The 19,133-nt window shown below is 45.5% G+C and overlaps 1 protein-coding gene across 1 annotated transcript; it reads right to left on the bottom strand.

Moving 5' to 3' along the window:
* Nucleotides 1–1,583: 1,583 nt before the first annotated feature.
* Nucleotides 1,584–9,707, bottom strand: Slfn14 (schlafen family member 14). Its single transcript, XM_021175409.1, has 4 exons — nt 8,681–9,707; nt 7,365–7,496; nt 4,429–5,143; nt 1,584–2,406 (listed from the first exon to the last, which is right to left on the bottom strand). The coding sequence occupies exons 1-4, from the start codon at nt 9,705–9,707 to the stop codon at nt 1,584–1,586; spliced, it is 2,697 nt and encodes an 898-aa protein (XP_021031068.1).
* Nucleotides 9,708–19,133: the final 9,426 nt, after the last annotated feature.

The following is a 19,133-nucleotide window of genomic DNA, read 5'->3' as shown; positions in this document are numbered from 1 at the left end:
TTTCTTAGCTATTGTGAACACAGTGGCAATGAACATGGCTGAGTGAGCTTCTGTGGGGTATGATGGCGAGTCCTTTGAGCCCCAAGAGTGTTTAGCCGGCAGACTTATGTTTACCTCTTTGAGAACTCTCCACATTGATTTCCAGAGTGGGTGCACCAGTTTGTAATATCTGGTGCAGCCACTACTCGCTATACTGCTGGAGTATGCAAACGGTAGAGCTGTAGGTAGATGTGAAGGATTGGGCACAAGAACACTGTGACAATGCTCTGCAAACGTTAAACGGAAGAAGCAGCTGTGTAGAATATAAAATTTATTGCAGAACTTGCAATGTGTGTAAAATATCAAGCAAAAATGAAAAAGAATACACCAGGGTCATGAGATGTTTAGGAGCTTTTTCTTTTTCTATTTCTTAAGCTGGTGTGATAATATTCTGTTGCCCTCCAACAATGTCTTAGGAGCATCGCACCACAAGCAACTCTTTATCTTGATTATTTTATTACACTAGTTGTAGCATTATGGCAGTGTAGCAATACAAGGAGAGAGAAAAAAGAAGAGAAGAGAAAAAGAGGAAGAGAAGGGATAGAGAGGGAGGGAGGGAGGTGGAGGGAGGGAGAGAGAGAGAGAGAGAGAGAGAGAGAGAGAGAGAGAGAGAGAGAGAGAGAGAATACTTGGACTGGCTGGTTGCTTGCCAGGGATTCTTCTATTCGATCCATGCATAGCACAGCAGGCCATAGGTTCAGACTGCCCCTCTAGCTACTCTGTTCACACCACTTGGCTTCCTATGTTCTTGATGAATGTACAAATTAGCAAAACACCCCTAGTCCACTGACTAACAAAGTTCACACTGTAAAGTAACTAAGTGACACGTTCACTCTCATGTTTGCCTTCTGTGACCTGGTTAGCAGAAAGCCAACCCCAAGAGTCTAATCTAGACTTGATGCGAAAAAAGAAAGAAGAAAGAAAGAAAGAGAGAGAGAGAGAGAGAGAGAGAGAGAGAGAGAGAGAGAGAGAAAGAGAAAGAGAACGAGGAAAAACCAAGGGTGTCTCTGCAAAGCTTGAGCCCCACAGCCCACATGAGATGTTAGCCCAGGTACTGCCTTCAAGACACCCAATCCAAGTAGTTGGTCTAAAGGATAGCCTACCATCACTCCCAAAGCAGCTACAGATCAGGGAATGCATTAGAAACGCTGGGAGTCGGGGGTGTGATCAAGGATGGGGTCAGGAGAGGAAGTAGGTACCATGGAGAGCCTCAGAAACGTAGTGCATTTGAGGGCCGCAGGAACTCCCTGGAGCAGAGAATTTCATAAAATTCACATTCTGCTTTAGGCTCTTTGGACAGAATGAAAGCTGGATTGAGTCGGGAAGATTGGAGGCAGAGAATCAGTCATACTTATCTTGTCACTGGGAAAAAGTAGTGGACTGAGCAAAGGGTCCAGCCACACCGCTGGACCAGAAACACATCTCTGAGGCTCCAGGCCATAATGATGCGCCTTCATTCATTCACTTGTCATATTAAAAAGGAGCTACCACCCATTTGGAAGGAGAGTGTTCTTGTTTGGCTTCCTGTATTATTTACAATAGTTTTAAAAAGCCATCCTTCCTCCATACAGCAGGTAGAGGTGTTTAATGGCTTTTGAGGCAAAGCAGAGTTTATGAACGCCTTCTGAGTGCACAGATTCAGGGCTAAGCCCAAACACAATATTCCTTACCATGCCTGAGAACTGTTCTACACTGTCTAAAATGATACCATCAGCACAAACATCAGCAGCGCTGTTGAAGGCGACCTCCGTTGTCCCACGGGCCATTGCTTTTAGCAACACATCCTTATACTGTCCTCTGTCTTCTCGTCTCCTGTACAGAATTGCTATGTCTTGGGGCAGATAGCCTTCATGGAACAGGCTGTGACATTTTTCTGCCACATAGTTGGCTATTTGTTCTGGTGTCAGGTTAGCCTTGATCTCACACACTCCAGGCAGAGACCCGGCACGCATTGCTTCCTCATAGGGAGCCTCCTGGAATGTTGCCAGGGTGTCTGGAAGGCCCATGGAGGGAGGGTTTTCTTGCATCCTCTTCATTTCATCTTTCATGACCTTAGCAATTTCCACAGCACAGTGGATCTCACTGGTGACCATTTTCCGAGGAAACTGAGCAGAAGGAACTGGAAGGCCACTACCATCTGTGTGCCGGACTTGGAAAGGATCCAGAAAAAGCCAGAGGATCCCGTGGTGAGGGTGTTCATTTGCAGCCTCGTTTGCTTTTGGATGGGTGGTGCTCTTAGCCTTCATGTACCAGTCACCATGTCTACTGCAGAAGTTCTCAGTCTCATCCATCACTATGTGTTTAATCTTTGGGAACTCTTCCCTCATGAAGGTCCTGCGGGTCACAGCTCGGCAGGTGACTTGCTGCCTGTAACCAGGAAGGAGAAAACAGGGTGTCAGGCATAGAAACAAAGATAACAGGGTGTCAGGCATAGAAACAAAGATAACGGGAGCTTTTCTTACTCTCTGAATTGGAAATAGAGGCTAATTCTCCTTGGCAGACCAGGTCACTGACAAAGGAAGTACGACCAAAGCACTCTGCGTCCAAGGTGCCTGACAGAATGCAGAGTTTAGAGACTGTTTGGGTAAATAAATTCTTCATGTGAAATTTTACTACAAAGTAGTTAGTTTAGTGGTTTGTACCTATAACTCCGGAGGCTGGGAATCCTGAGTCCAAGGCCAGCCTGGGCTACATAATGACTGTAGGTCAATCTGGCCTACATAGCAATACTTGATTTCAAAAAATGAACAAACTGAAAGTTAGGACACCATGTTATTCCTACTGGTCCAATTGTGATGGTTGGCAGCTAAAGGACATCTCAAAAGTATCTCCTACTCCTTTATCTTGCCCTTTTGAAACAAGGGGACCACCTCCTCCTCCGGGCATTTCAGAATCTATACATGCAGGAAAGGTATGCGTCCATTCAAATCTTGTCTAGAGCAAGTTTTGTTTCTGCCCTAAGTTGGATCCAATTAATAGGGCACATTCACACAGATTTTATGATACAGGTCTGGGGTTTTTCTCTCTGTGCTTTGCCTTAGAACTCCATTCCTTCTCTTCTAGCTTGGCCTGGGTGGCTCTGGAGGACCGGCTCTGATTTTTGGCTGTCTCCATCCCTCCTCACCATAGGGGTTCCATGGATATTTGGTAATTAGGGTTTTAACTGGTGTGTTTTTAAAAATTTAGCCATAGAGCTCACTCATGTGCATGGTCACACTCAGGCGCACAGTTTCCTACCTAATTCAGCATCTATGTGCGCTCCAACATCACCAGTATGCCCACACCCTAGCTCCACTCCAGTTAGATATGTCACCCTTGTTTTCTGGCATCCCTGTCTTTGACCTTGCTGTGCCCTTTGATATGCTGTGCCCTTTGACCTTGCTGTGCCCTCCTCATCTCATTTATTTCTCTTCTGTTCTTTGTGTGCTTGCTTGATTGCTTTTGATATAGAGTCTCAGGGAGTCCAGGCTGGCCTCAAACTCTCAGTCCTCTTCTTCCCAACTGCTGGAATTACCGGCAGGCACTCTCTCACACTTCCTAATGATTTAGGAGTCAAGTCTCCTTTCCTGGAGAGTGAGTAGCCGCTGAGCAACCTCCAGCTGTGTGAGGCAGGCCTTTAGTAGAATACCAGTAACACAGACAGCGCTTGCATTGCTCATTGTTAAAGTTTTCCTTAGTTTTGTTCCTCTGGCACTATATTTAATACCATCTAACAAATATGCTGCTCAATAAGATTTTTTGAATAATTATCACCAAAACAAAAGTGTAAATTTGCCCTCTTTGGTAACTTGTACAATGTCAAATTTATTTACTACACTGACAGCTGGAGGTATCAGCCATACTTGCATTCATAAGTTTTCTAAAATTACTTAAATATTTTTCACTGGATTTTTATATCCAGTGATATTTAATAAACTAAGCCAAATTGTATTTAAATTTAAATTCCTGGTAGATATAGTGACTAACTGGACAACCAAAACACTAATTATCCAGCAAAAAGTTACTTAAAAAAAGAGAAGTTCATTTCTACTTTCCTTGGATCTAAGGCCACAGACTGTGAGCAAATGTTTCTACTTCTATAGAGAGTCACAGCTGGGCCTGGAATCTTAATACTCAGGAAGCTAAGGCAGGAGGATTGAGTTTAAGGCCATCCTGAGCTGAGGAGAAGGACTATCTCAAAAAACCAAAAATGTCAAGTGTCCGGTGGCAAGTTTGGGATTGAACGTGATAAATGACCTATTCTAGACCTCAGCCACATGTGTGGTTAACTGAAGACTCTTAACTTCCACAGTGAAAACGCATTGTAAAACCTTACACTCCAAACACCAATTACTTTTCTGACTGAAAGACATTTTTTTTTTTTTAAAGTTTAGATGGTAAAATTCTCACATCACAAAATCCCTTAGGGAGTCATTTTCACAAACAAAGAGGATCTCTTTTGGTTTGCAGTGGAACGAATCCTTGATTTTCTCCACCATCTTTATGGCAAGAGCTGTCTTCCTGGTTCCAGGAAGGCAATGGATGAACAGTTCCCGGGTTTCCTGGAGGTTCCTGGAGAGTGTGTTGGCTTGCTCTTCTAAGCACTGCTTGAAGAACTCACAGCCAAGCTGGTCACTTAGCACAGATCTGGAACACAGTGAGACCAGCACCAGGCCCTGTAGCAAATCCTCCACTTCAGCTTTGCTGGACAGTGTGTATGGTCGGGGGTAGTACACAGGGGATTGATCAGGTCTGGAACCTCTGCCGGTCAGGTATATCACCCTTGGAATGACACATATTTTGCCTGTGTAGCCTCCAAGAGTTTGTAGCTGCCTCTTTAACTGAAGGGCGGTGTTTTGAGTATAGTCAGATCTTCCAGTCAAACTGGGGTCTGTTAGGATTGTATAGAGTACCAGAGGGCTGCCAACTGCTACCAGGAGTGCATCACATAGGACCTTCTCTTCTCTCATTAAACCAATATCGCCAGCCCAGCTTCTCGAAAATATCACAATGCCGTGAGAACATGGGTGTGTCTGTGCCTTCAGTAAGTCTTCCAGTCCTTCATGATCTGAGAAAAGCTTCTTACAGAGGGATTCTGGCTGAAATTGTAGGTTTTCTTGTGTCACTGAAAATTGAAGGAATAGAAGTTACCAAAACTTTAAAAAGCACGGGGCTACTCTTGTAATCTGGTGGGAAAGTGTGGCTCTAGCCTCGGAACCATGTTTTTTCCCGTTACAAAGAGAACATTACCAAGGTAGTTACTACAGTGTCTCTAGCCTGACTACGCTAGCTCTAGGGGAAGTTGTCAGGGACAGGTCTACAGACAACAGGCTCCTGGTGCCCTTTTCTGGTTCCAGATGTCCACAGCTGCTGGGAAGATGTTTTTTTTTTCCCCCTAAGGGCCTTCTTCGAGGCTTATGCTTTGGGGGAAGTGAGAATCTTCGTTTAGAATAGCAATTCTTTTGTTCGTTTGTTTGTTTGTTTTGTTTTGGTTTAGTTTGGTTTGGTTTTCAAGACAGTGTTTCTCTGTGTAGCCCTGGCTGTCACTCTGTAGACCAGGCTGGCCTCCGAACTCAGAAATCCACCTGCCTCTGCCTCCCAAGTGCTGGGAGTAAAGGCATGTGCCATCACTGCCCAGCTGAGAATAACAATTCCTAACCAAAAGTCTGAAGGCATTTTATTATGTGTATGCATGTGTGTGTACATGTGTGTGTGTACCTGTGTGTGTGTACGTGTGTGTGTACGTGTGTGTATGTGTGTGTGTACATGTGTGCATGTGTGTACCTGTGTGTGTACCTGTGTGTATGTGTGTGTATGTACGTGTGTGTATGTGTGTGTATGTATGTGTGTACATGTGTGTGTACGTGTGTGTGTACATGTGTGTGTACATGTGTGTGTGTACGTGTGTGTGTCTGTGTGTGTCTGTGTGTGTTCAGTATATGTGGAGGTCAGAGGACAACTTTCAAAAGAAGGTTCTCTCCTTCCACCATGTGGGGCCCAGAGATTAAACTCAGGGTAATGAAGCCTGCTGGTAGGCTCTTTTACCCATCCAGCCATCTCACCAGCCAAGACAATGTCTGGAGACTTTTTGATTATTATAACTATAAGGAGGCTTCTGGCATCTCATGAATAGAAGCCAGGGATACAGCCAAGCAATGCATAATTGACAAAACACTCCCTCTGTGATGTGATTCAAATGTTAGTAGTGCTGAAGCCGAAGAAAATTTGCTTGAAAGTGTGTGTGTGTAACCCTCTGACTCCCTCTATATTAAATAAGCATGGAAAGAGAGCAAACTTCAAGGGGATCTCAGCAAAGGAGCAAGAACTACATAACCAGTGAGCTCTACCACCTCACAGCCCAGCTACTGGGGCCAGAGTGGAACAACCTTCAGGAAGGGTTGTAGAGCATAGTGCCGTCCGACCATACAAACTGTCAACTTCTTCAGAGCACCTTGTGACCACTTGGAGGCCACTGTCAAGATCAGACATGACCTCATGGAACCCAAGCTGGCCTTGAACTTGGTATACAATCAAGGATGAACTCAAACATTTGATTCTTCACTTCCTAAGTGCTAGATTCCAGGCGTGTGTTACCATGCTCTGTTTACATGGCGTTAGGAATCGAACCCAGGCCTTTGCGTATTCTAGGAGACACTCCAGCTACCAACTGAGCCATATTCTCTGTTCATGAATTCTCTATATACCTGTCTCTGATCTTCGATGTAATCCTTATGTGAGTAAAAATCCCACATTAAAATTTTTATTTATTTAATAAATAAATAAGCATGACAAAGTTTTCATATGATAGAGACCCAAGGAACTTCAGCACTTTACATTTTGAAGAATAAAAGACATAGGTGGTTAGAACTCAATGCATTTGGAACTGTAATAGAGATTGAGGACGAGAATTTAAGATTCTCTCTCTTTCGAGCTCTCTCTCTCTCTCTTCCACCCCCCCTTCTGTGTGTGTGTGTGTGTGTGTGTGTGTGTGTGTGTGTGTGTAATTGTAGAACCATTATGTCTGCTAAATGTTACATTTGACATTCTCTAAGAAAAAAAAATTGAATTACATGCTATTCATTCCTCCCAGCCTAATTATCTTTTTCCTTTTTCTTTTTCGGTGCTCTTAGCCACTGAGCCATCTCTCCAGCCCCCTAATTATCTTTTTCAATGCTGAGTATCATACTCAGGACCTGGTCCATGCTCTACCACTGAACTATGCTTTATTTCATTAAATGATCTCAGCTAAAACGAGGAGGGAGTTCATGAACCTGGGCTGGGTGACATAGTGAGATCCTGTCTTAAAAAAAAAAAAACAAACAAAAACAAAACAGAGATGTCTGTACCTGGAAAGAAATGGCGCTGCAGAGTCTCCTTATGTTCCAGGACTTTTGTGAGATGCGCTGGTCTTTTTGGTGCAGACAAAGCTGGTGACATCAGGTGAGCACTGTCATTGGTGGTGGGAAAGCCGGAAGGATCTAAACAAGCACACAGAAATTGGCAAAAGTCAGAAGTGAAAAAAACTCTGCCGTTGTTCTTTCTACAGGCATGACACGCAGCTGTGTGTAGCAGTGTGTGGCAGGAAAGGAAGCTGAGACCTGCTCTGTGGGTCTCAAGTATTTTACCCTCCTGGATAATCCATTTCAGACAAGTGTCCTTCTCCTATCTCTCATGAGGTGATGATCCCCGAGTTTACTTCCAACCCTAACTGTTGGATACAGGTTACTGGTAAGAAGTAAGGGAAGGGCGGGGTGGTGTTGACACATGCCTTCAATCCCAGCACTGGGAGGTAGGGGCAGGCACCTCCAGGAGGGACAGAGAAGAGGAGAATGTCCTGGGGGCTGTGAGCAGCCACATGGCCAAAGAGTGCAGCCCAGGCTGTAATGGTGGTTACAGGTGACTGTAGTCTCAGTAAGATGTAATTGAAAGGGGAAGGATCTCGCTGGGGAAACAGGAAATAGAGCAAATTTAGGACAAGACAAAGGATGGTGCATGGAGTCTGTAGTGACTGACGTCATTAGGAGCAGCTGCTCCTGCAAGCAAGTCAGGGAGCTTATTTGTGAGTCTTATTGGCATCACCAAGGCTGACTCTAAACACGTAAAACCACCAGCAGCCCTCCTCCCTCAGGGTGGTTCCCTATCCCAGGATATCTGCTTTCCCTCATTCCCCATGTTGTGGGGTCTCAGGGGCTGACAGCTTAAAATATTTGCTTCTAGATTTACTGAAATGGTACAGATTCGTCACGCACACAGGCCCGCACACAGTCTCCCTGGAAACACATGGTTCGGTGTCATACTTAAATGGTGCTCTCTAAAGACTGCTTTCCCAGTGTAACTATTCCATGTGGACATGGAAAATCAGCCAACTTTTGTCAACAGGGTTTTATAGTGTAAAACAAGGAACTCATGGCTAATGATAAATGATAACTTACTCCCCAAAATCCATTCTTTTTTAATTTCAAAAAAATCAGATTCAGAGTCTTTGTAAATAAGCATATGAGGAAAAAGAACACAGCTGTGGGAGAGTGTTTGTAAACAAGAGCACGTTTCTGGGGTTTGGGTTTTGGTTTTGTTCTTAAACGAAGCTATGTGACTGGAATACCCTCGAAAGGAAAGAAGGCTGTTGCCCTCAACCTCAGCAATGCTTTCCCTTGCCTTTTACCTGACTGCATGTCCAGCATCATTTCCACCCACTGTTGAACCTTCAGCCTTGTGACAATATTGTTCTCCATGATCCAGGAATCTGGGTCCTCTGCAAACACGACACAACAGAAGGGCTCTACTTGAACGACACAGACAAAACCATACAGGGCCTCTTTTTGATAAACTTTCAAAATCTTAGTTGTGAAATTCACCTTGGGCTTTTCACGACAGAAGTGGTATGTGGGCAACTTTTCTATGCAGTTTTTTATTTCTGTTTTTAGTGAGTCGGGGTTCACTTTTTCTTTCTTACATCCAAACACTTCTTTGCTCTTATCATCAACCCCAATAATTATGTATCCCCCCTGAGTATTGGCAAATGCAGAAACATAATGAGCCAGTGTCTCTTTAATCCGAGGGACAATCTTTTTGGTGGTAAACCTTTTAAACTCAACGTGAGTTGACTCTGTGAAGCTAAGCTTCTCCTTAAAATTGAGTTTATCTCTTTTAAAAAATTCCAAGGCACACATCTTAATATCTTCCTCTTCCTGAATGGTTCTGTTGAGGATGTGGTCCTGAGAATGTAGCCTAGGGGTACCTCTTTGGGCTCTAGACTTTTTCTCTCTGAGAAGCTCTAGGGCACCGTTGGCGCACAAGTTGATGGCTGAGGTCACATCTCTCTGATATAAATTGGAGCGTAAGCTGCAAATCTTCAGTGGAAGGCTGGAGGCATCTGGGCTCCATGACTTCACAAAAATCAGGAGGTCGTGGTTCTGCTGCATGTAGTCCAGGTGCTTCTGTGACCCCGATGGGAGGAGCTTTTGAAAGGAAGTTTCCAGATCCTGCCCCAGCCCGTGGCATCGGTAACTGTAGCTTTTGTCATTGATCTCGGCTTTGATCACACCTCCCCCAGAATTCAGCAGTGCGCACACAGCCTGGACGAGACTCGAGTTCTCATGCCTTTTCAAACAACTGTTGGTCATCTTCTTCCTGTTCTCTTCTCCCAGCGTCACCTTGCCCAGATTCACGGTGATCTCTGCGTAGGGCATTTTCTGTACTCCCAAGCAATAACAGAAAGGTGTTCCTAGAATTAACCAGGACAGAGATGTTTTGGTATTAGTGAGAAGTTCAGAGAATGAAATATTTTCTTCAAGGATATACATTTTTTTTTTAAGGATATACATTTTTGGAGCTACATTTTAACATTGGAAATAATCTTTTAGAAGATAGGTAGGTGGCAAGGGGAACTTCCTCATGCTGGGCAAGCGATCTTCCACTGGGTCACATCCTCAGCCTTCTCTTAGCTCAGTGTTTTCAGACAGATCCTACTGTCTCAGACTCCCGAGGAGCAGGGGCTGCAGGCCTTTCCCACTGGCCCCAGCTTGGCTCCCGAGGAGCAGGGCTGCAGGCCTTTCCCACTGGCCCCAGCTTGGCTCCCGAGGAGCAGGGCTGCAGGCCTTTCCCACTGGCCCCAGCTTGGCTCCCGAGGAGCAGGGCTGCAGGCCTTTCCCACTGGCCCCAGCTTGGCTCCCGAGGAGCAGGGCTGCAGGCCTTTCCCACTGGCCCCAGCTTGGCTCCTGAGGAGCAGGGCTGCAGGCCTTTCCCACTGGCCCCAGCTTGGCTCCCGAGGAGCAGGGCTGCAGGCCTTTCCCACTGGCCCCAGCTTGGCTCCTGAGGAGCAGGGCTGCAGGCCTTTCCCACTGGCCCCAGCTTGGCTCCCGAGGAGCAGGGGCTGCAGGCCTTTTCCACTGGCCCCAGCTTGGGAAGTAATCTTTGCTAGCATTGTTTTTGAACAATTTTGCCAAACAGACTTTTCAACAAGAAGAGCCATAGATTAAAACAGGAAGATAATAGTTTCCATAATGGAAAAAAATAAATTACTGAAGAGTCCGTCCCATTTCCGCTTAAAGTTGGGAAGCACCAACACTGAGCTCAGATATAGGGGGAGTGGGGCTTAGCCTAGGAGCTGAGTGAGTTGTTAAAGAGTGTGCAGAACTGGGAGCTGATGTCAGTAACTCTATTCAAAATGCAAACCGCCAAGAAACAAAGCAGTGGAAAACAGAGGAAGTAGAATTTGGGGTTGTGTGTGGTAGCTCTTGCTATGAAAATAAACATCAAGCAGGAGGATTTCTGAGCTCCAGGTCAGCTCCTGGTCTAAAGAGTGAGTTCCAGGACAGCCAAGACTGCACAGAGAAACCCTGTCTCAAAAGAAAGAAGGGAAGGGAAGGGAAGGGAAGGGAAGGGAAGGGAAGGGAAGGGAAGGGAAGGGAAGGGAAGGGAAGGGAAGGGAAGGGAAGGGAAGGGAAGGGAAGGGAAGGGAAGGGAAGGGAAGGGAAGGGAAGGGAAGGGAAGGGAAGGGAAGGGAAGGGAAGGGAAGGGAAGGGAAGGGAAGGGAAGGGAAGGGAAGGGAAGGGAAGGGAAGGGAAGGGAAGGGAAGGGAAGGGAAGGGAAGGGAAGGGAAGGGAAGGGAAGGGAAGGGAAGGGAAGGGAAGGGAAGGGAAGGGAAGGGAAGGGAAGGGAAGGGAAGGGAAGGGAAGGGAAGGGAAGGGAAGGGAAGGGAAGGGAAGGGAAGGGAAGGGAAGGGAAGGGAAGGGAAGGGAAGGGAAGGGAAGGGAAGGGAAGGGAAGGGAAGGGAAGGGAAGGGAAGGGAAGGGAAGGGAAGGGAAGGGAAGGGAAGGGAAGGGAAGGGAAGGGAAGGGAAGGGAAGGGAAGGGAAGGGAAGGGAAGGGAAGGGAAGGGAAGGGAAGGGAAGGGAAGGGAAGGGAAGGGAAGGGAAGGGAAGGGAAGGGAAGGGAAGGGAAGGGAAGGGAAGGGAAGGGAAGGGAAGGGAAGGGAAGGGAAGGGAAGGGAAGGGAAGGGAAGGGAAGGGAAGGGAAGGGAAGGGAAGGGAAGGGAAGGGAAGGGAAGGGAAGGGAAGGGAAGGGAAGGGAAGGGAAGGGAAGGGAAGGGAAGGGAAGGGAAGGGAAGGGAAGGGAAGGGAAGGGAAGGGAAGGGAAGGGAAGGGAAGGGAAGGGAAGGGAAGGGAAGGGAAGGGAAGGGAAGGGAAGGGAAGGGAAGGGAAGGGAAGGGAAGGGAAGGGAAGGGAAGGGAAGGGAAGGGAAGGGAAGGGAAGGGAAGGGAAGGGAAGGGAAGGGAAGGGAAGGGAAGGGAAGGGAAGGGAAGGGAAGGGAAGGGAAGGGAAGGGAAGGGAGAAAAGAAAACAAACATCAAGCTGGGCATGGTAGCACAAGCCTACAATCCTGGTACTCAGGAGGCTGAGACAGGAGGATCAAGACTTTGAGGCCAGATATATGTGTACACATCTGTAATCCCAGCACTCGGGAGGTGGAGGCCCAAGGATCAGCAGCTTCCAGACATCCTTGGCTATAGCAAGTTCAGTGCCAGCCTTGACTACATGAGATCCTGTCTCAGATAAGCAAACCAATCGGAAAGAATATAAACTCATAAAATCTCGCATTTTGGGTGCTATTTATACAGCTTTAAAGATCGTGTTCTACTCTTAAAAGAATGCAATCGATAATCAAATGTAGACATTGCTTTAGCTCTTCTCACATCTACATTCATAGACTGTGGGAATTTGTCACAGACACCGTGATATGAGGCGGGAAGTTTGCCTTCCAATCTAGTTTTGCCTGGTACTACAGAGCCTCTAAGATTAACTGCAAAACAGAACATTTGCTTATTAACTGAAGTCAACGGTCTTTCTTTGGGACAGAGTACCCATGTGCTGTCTGCACACAGAAGCCCTGCAGAGCTTGTTTACAGTCAGAGGAGAGAGCTACTTGCTGCTGGGCCTGTACCCTGACCTGTCACCAGCTCCCTCTTCAGTAGCCTTCCCTCCAGCATGCTAGAATCACCTGGAGCACTGGTTCTTAGTTTGGCAGCCTCTTCTGTGGATACACATACATGTGCTATTTGATGGCTCTTTAGGGAAAGTTCCCTATGTTACCTGCCCCACCCCTCCATGGTCTTTCATTGTTGTTTAACATACAGAGTTTTTCTGTGTAGCCCTGACTATCCTGGAACTAGCTCAATAGACCAGGCTCAACTTGAAAACACAGGATTCCACCTGTCTCTGCCTCCCAAGTGTGGGTGGTATGCCACCAACACCCACCTGGCTTAGAAGGGATTTTAGAGACCTTCTTAATGCAAGTATCTTGCTGGCTCTTAAGTCTCTATGCAATATTCTCACATCCCAAAAACTTCCCACCCATCCCTTGGCTCCCTCCAGTGACTAGTGATCTTCCAAAGCAATTCCATTCCATGATCTAGAGCTCTGTTAGAAATGACTTCCTCTCTTCTGTTTGCCTTCCTGGTGACTTGCGTTGGTGGGATCTATACCACAAATCTAAGTGACTTTGGGCTAGCACCGTGTATGGTCTCATGGCTCCCAAGTCTCATTGATGTTCCTGAGATGCTCACAGCCGCTATGAGACAACAGTGTTCTGAGGTTCTAGGTCCAGCATCCTTTCCACAAGTCTGGGAATGTCTCCCTCATCTTCCTTAACAAACTTCTCATTACAGTTATATACACCAAACCCTTCATACTCTCCAACTTGAACAGTGCCCAAAGTAGTGTTGAAATTTAGAAAAACATTTCTTTACCTGGTGCTCCTGTTTCTTCCTGGTGCTTCAGCTCATCTGGCTCTGGGTGGAATGTTTGTCTTAAGTTGAGGGCCCTGCTGCCCTGTGATATCTGCCTGGGAGGAACAGGAACTCTGCCAGACTCCCTTAGCCTTCATAACATTGACCCACTGAGGAAGGCTGATAAGGACTCAAGAAGAGTCTGTGTCATGGTTGATTAGCAAACTAAGGCCTCCAGGAATGAATCAGGTCCTTGGAGTGAAGAAACAGGGGGGGGGTTTCAAGCAAGCAGCCAGAGTTCAGTTTCCATCTTCTAAAGGGGATGGGCATCCCTTCCACACAAGGATCTCTTTGTTGGCTAAGTTTGTTTGCAAAGGTCTGTGGTCATTTTATTTTAATTTTTTAAAACACAGTCTCACTGCACAGCCATGGATGGCCCAGAACTCTCTATGTAGACCAGGCTGGCCTCAGACTCACAGAGATTTCTCTTGCCACTGTTTCCAGAGTGCTGGAATTAAAGGTCAAGCTGTATTCATTTTAAATTAGGCTATTCTGTAATGTTCATTGTGAGCAATGTTAGATTATTTCATTAGCGGTTCTTGTTGTATAATACTTTTATCTTTTCCTGTTTAAAATGTTTTTAAAGTTTTTATACAGATATATATATAGAACACACTCACTCCTTCTCCCTAGCCTCTTTTTCTTGCCCCTCTACCTTCCTGAAAGCTTTATCTCTACTTTCATATCATATATACATAACTGATTTTATATATTTATAAATAACCTATATATGTACCAGGAATGAGAGAAAACATACAATATTTTTCTGAGACTGGCTTAATTTGCTTAATAGGATTATCTCCAATTATATCCACTTTCCTGAAAATTATATAATGTTGTTCTTTATGAACCAAAAAAATCCACTGTATCTATACACTACACTTTTTAAAATATTATTAATTAAATAGAACCTCATCATTTCCCCCTTCCCTTTCACTTTCCAACCTTTCCCATGTCCCCGTCCCTTTCTCTCTCTCTAATTCATAGCCTTTCTTTGTTTACATACACACCCACCTAAATATAACCTGATCAGTTCATATGATGTTTCTTATTCGTATATGACTTCAGCTCTGACCACTTGGTATTGGATAACGAATCCGGGAGCTCTTCCCTGGGGGAGACTATTGCTCTGGCTCTTAGTATTTCTTAGTTGTCTGTAGTTGCTTGTCTATGGTTGAGGCCCCATGACATTTCCCCCTTCTGTATCAGCCTGTCTGTCCATGCTGTCCTTGTCCCAGCAGTGTGCTGGTGAGACTCCATAGGCAAAGGTTCTCTTACACTTCTGGGAGATACAATCTTACATCCAATTTCCTGTTCTTCTGATTCTTACAGTCTTTCTGCCCCATCTATACCGCTATGAGCACTGAGCCTTAGGTGCAGGGCACTGGATCCCATTACAGATGGTTGTGAGCCACCGTGTGGTTGCTGGGAATTGAACTCAGGACCTTCAGAAGAGCCATCTCTCCAGCTCCTGTTGTTCACCTCTTATTCTTCTGCAATACACTATTGGTGGCAGGTGTGTGTGTGTGTGTGTGTGTGTGTGTGTGTGTGTGGTGTTTCAAATCATTAGAAAGAGTAATAATGGAAAAAGATGAATGAATGGGAATTTCTTTCCTTAAATCTCCTTAGTTTTAAGTCTCCTGGATATAGTTTCTCAGACCAGGGAAGACCTCATATCTCTGCTTTTATATTAGCAAATCAAATGTTCTTGATATAAAACAACTTGAAACCAGGAACTTGGGAAGCATGTTTCCCTAGATGTTAGGTAAATTATCTGATCATGCTGGCGATGATTATGTAAGAACTCGAGTCCTCAGTTTATTCAAGATGTAGTCCTCCTAAATTTCTGCTCATCAACAGCAATAGTTATGGCTCAGCCCACATGCTCAGCAGACAGAGTGTCAGAAGACTCGTGCGCCCTGTCTCCACCTCACCCTTAGCCCATTCAGAGATGCCTGGAACGGAATAAATAGTCCAGTTACCAAGATCAACGGGCCTGGACATTACCTAACTCTGGGTGAAGTTCTTTACATTCATTCTTTCAGACAATAAGCTACTTTGGGGGCACCTAGGGTGTTCAAATCCCAGCTCTGCCATATCCTGGTTAGTAGACTTTGGTTAAGCTTACCTACACATCAGAATAGTTTTGTGAAAATCAAAGTTAATGTTGCCTTCTCTAGTAAATGACAAAGAAGTGAGATGATACATAAAGATTCGTCCATATATGGCCCTGGGCATATAAACTGATTACTACGTTCTAAACACAGCAATCTTTTTTTTTTTTTTTTTTTTTTTTTTTTTTTTTTTTTTTTGGTTTTTCGAGACAGGGTTTCTCTTTATAGCTCTGGCTGTCCTGGAGCTCACTTTGTAGTCCAGGCTGGCCTCGAACTCAGAAATCTGCCTGCCTCTGCCTCCCGAGTGCTGGGATTAAAGGCGTGCGCCATCACGCCCGGCTTAAACACAGCAATCTTTTCGTGCTAAAATAAAAACTTCCATTTAGTGACTGCCTTATTCAGGTCAAATATGTATCCTTTATTCTCTCAGGTCATCCTAATAACTTAAAAAAGACATGGGTTATTTTCATTGTCCTATAAACGACAAAACAGTTTAGCTGTGATGAGCTCAAGGTTACCCATCCTTGGCAGAACTGAGCGGAACTGGGATTTGAACACTGACCTTTCTGAATCCAAAGCCCAACCACTCTAATTCTGCCACCCCACCTTATGGATAGCTAGGAGAATAACACTTGTCCCATCTGTAAGCTACAGAGAGAAATCATGTACTAACTCTCAGACTCAATGAGCACTCAAGGCAGTAGACATCACCCCTCGTTTATCTTATAACCATTCTATGAGTTGGACACTATTTTTTGTTTGTTTTTGCTTTTTAAAGACTTATTTATTCTATGTATGAGAGTACACTGTAGCTGTCTTCAGACACACCAGAAGAGGGCATCAGATCCCATTGCAGATGGTTGTGAGGCACCATGTGGTTGCTTGGGATTGAACTCAGGACTTCTGGAAGAGCAGTCAGAGCTCTTAACCACTGAGCCATCTCTCCAGTTAGACACTATTATTAACCTTTTTTTTCTTTGCGGAAGGGAAACGGATAGATTGAAAGTCTGTTTCTTCTATTAAGGACTGATGCGACCATGTGCAGTGTGGGCTCATGGGTCTGGGTGGGCCCCGTCACTGCCCCCATTGGCCTGTCCACCCTGGCCGCCACCTGTCTCTAGGGTCCAGGGCCAAAGTCCAGCGAGAAGGCACCAGAAGCACCTCCCTGTGGTATGCTAACTGGCCCTCTCCCTCTGGGCGGGGAGAGGTTACAGCTGCTTCAGCCCTAGAGCTGGATGGGATGGCCAGGGCTCAAGTGAGGTGGACAGAGGAACAAGAATCCGGTTTGTTGCTGTGTCCCATGCTGTTCAGAGACATTTAGGGGATTTTAATCTTGGTGACAGGAGAGCCCCTGCTCTCCCGCACCCGCTCCTGAGTGGCGGCTCTTGGCGGGTACCCTGGGAGCGCCTGCCTCATGTGAGCCCTTCTCCTAGCACTTGTCCTTTTAGATGCTTTCCCTCTCCCGCTGTCTGTCACCCTGGCCTGTCCCCTCCCGGCCAGATGCTGGCCATTGCTGCACCATGTCATTTTTTACAACATTCAGCTTCAGCATTTTTACTATTATAATAAGAAACTGTTCCTCCAAATTCAATAAAAATTGCTTTTCAAAAAAAAAAAAAAAAAAGAAAGTCTGTTTCTTAGTATTTCTCTAATCTTGTGTGTGTGTGTGTGTGTGTGTGTGTGTGTGTATACACGTGCGTGCAGGACCAATGTACCCAAGAGTCACTCCAGAAAGCTAGCTATCTATGTGCTGCCCTGATGAGAATCCTAAATGACATGATGTCTGAGCTAGAGTCAAACTGAGAATGGAGACAGAAAGAGGAAGGATAACTCAGGCAGAGAAAATAGCACACACAAAAGAACACTCTCTTCTCTGTCTTTCAACTATGAGGGTTAAGGATGATCTTAGACCATATTTGGATGGTGTATTGGCTGGTTTTACCTGTCAACTTGACACAGGCTGGGGTTATCACAGAGAAAGGAGCTTCAGTTGGGGAAGTGCCTCCATGAGATCCAGCTGTGAGGTATTTTCTCAATTAGTGATCAAGGGGGAAAGGCCCCTTGTGGGTGGGACCATCTCTGGGCTGGTAGTCTTGGGTTCTATAAGAGAGCAGGCTGATAAAGCCAGGGGAAGCAAGCCAGTAAAGAACATCCCTCCATGGCCTCTGCATCAGCTCCTGCTTCCTGACCTGCTTGAGTTCCAGTCCTGACTTCCCTTGGTGATGAACAGCAGTATGGAAGTGTAAGCTGAATAAACTCTTTTCTCCCCAAGTGCTTCTTGGTCATGATGTTTGTGCAGGAATAGAAACCCTGACTAAGACAAATTGGTACCAGCAGAGTGGGGTATTTCTGTGACCACCTGGCCATGTTTTGGGGAGGACTGTGGAAGGACTTTGGAACTTTGGGCTAGAAGATCCATTCACTGTTAAGAGCTCTGTCAGATGTTGTGTAGGAGCTTGGAAGATAATGTTGAGAACAGTGCAGAAAATGGAGGCCTGGCTTGTGAAATTTCAGAGGGAAGATTAAAGACTCTTTTCAGGGCCATTTCTATTTTGATTGTGAAGATTCTGTGGTTCTGGTTAGCTGGGGCTGAAGAATCAGCTGTGATTAACAAGATACCAGAACTACTAAAGTGAAAACTTATCCTTAGTGGGACTATTGATGCTGGTTAGCTGGAGCTAAGAAATTAGCAGTGATTAAGAAGAGACCAGCAGCCGGGCGTGGTGGCGCACACCTTTAATCCCAGCACTTGGGAGGCAGAGGCAGGCGGATTTCTGAGTTCGAGGCCAGCCTGGTCTACAGAGTGAGTTCCAGGACAGCCAGGGCTACACAGAGAAACCCTGACTCGAAAAACCAAAAAAAAAAAAAAAAAAAAAAAAAAAAAAAAAAAAAAAGAGACCAGCATCATTGAGGTGACATCTTCTGGGAAGTGTTTTCTGAGCGCACAGAGGCTGTGTTCCAGAACTAGCCAAGGTTGTATCTTGTGCTGTGGCTGGACTTGGTAATGTATAAGAGTCACCCAGGTGGTACTGGTTTTGAAGGCATGAAGGGGTCATGAAGAGCAGCTGAGGTTTGGTACTGTGAGAGGCCATGGAAGGCCACTGGTGAAGGTGCAGCCTCAGTTGCAATTGATGGCCCAGGACTGAAGGAATCATGCAAAGTTGTTGAGGCTTGGCACCATCAAGAGAGCCTGTGAGAGGCTATTGGTGAAGCCTAGTTACAGCAGAAAACAGCAGCGTTTGGAGATGCCTGTACCATGAATGACCACCAAGAACAGCAGCAGCAGTGGAGTACAGGCAGCTGTAGCCTAGAGGACGAGGTGTGTGCTACAAAGGGCAGAGCTGGAGAAGTCACCCAAGCCCTTGGAGGAATCCAGAAGATTGTGAGTGGATCCCAGATATTGGACAGTTGGAGATTGATTTTGCTTTTCATTGTGACTGTGCCCTGATGCTTTTCCCTATTGAAGGAAGAAAATATTTTAGTGGATCCCACAGTTAAGAGACTTTTAATTGTAAAAAAGACTTTGGATTTTAAAAGATATTGGATATTTTAAAAGGATTGAACTTTTAATATGTAAAAACTGTGGGACTTTTAAAGTTGTTTAGATCTTGGGGATGAATAATAACTAAGGGTTGAGGTTTACTAGTGATGTGTTTGTGTGTCAAGTTGACAAGGGGTCAATTGTACTGGCTGGTTTTGTGTCAACTTGACACAGGC

Source organism: Mus caroli, unplaced genomic scaffold (assembly GCF_978045245.1).
Source record: "Mus caroli unplaced genomic scaffold, Mus_caroli_1 scaffold_13, whole genome shotgun sequence".
Lineage (NCBI taxonomy): Eukaryota > Metazoa > Chordata > Mammalia > Rodentia > Muridae > Mus > Mus caroli.
This window is presented reverse-complemented; position numbering and strand designations above follow the sequence as displayed.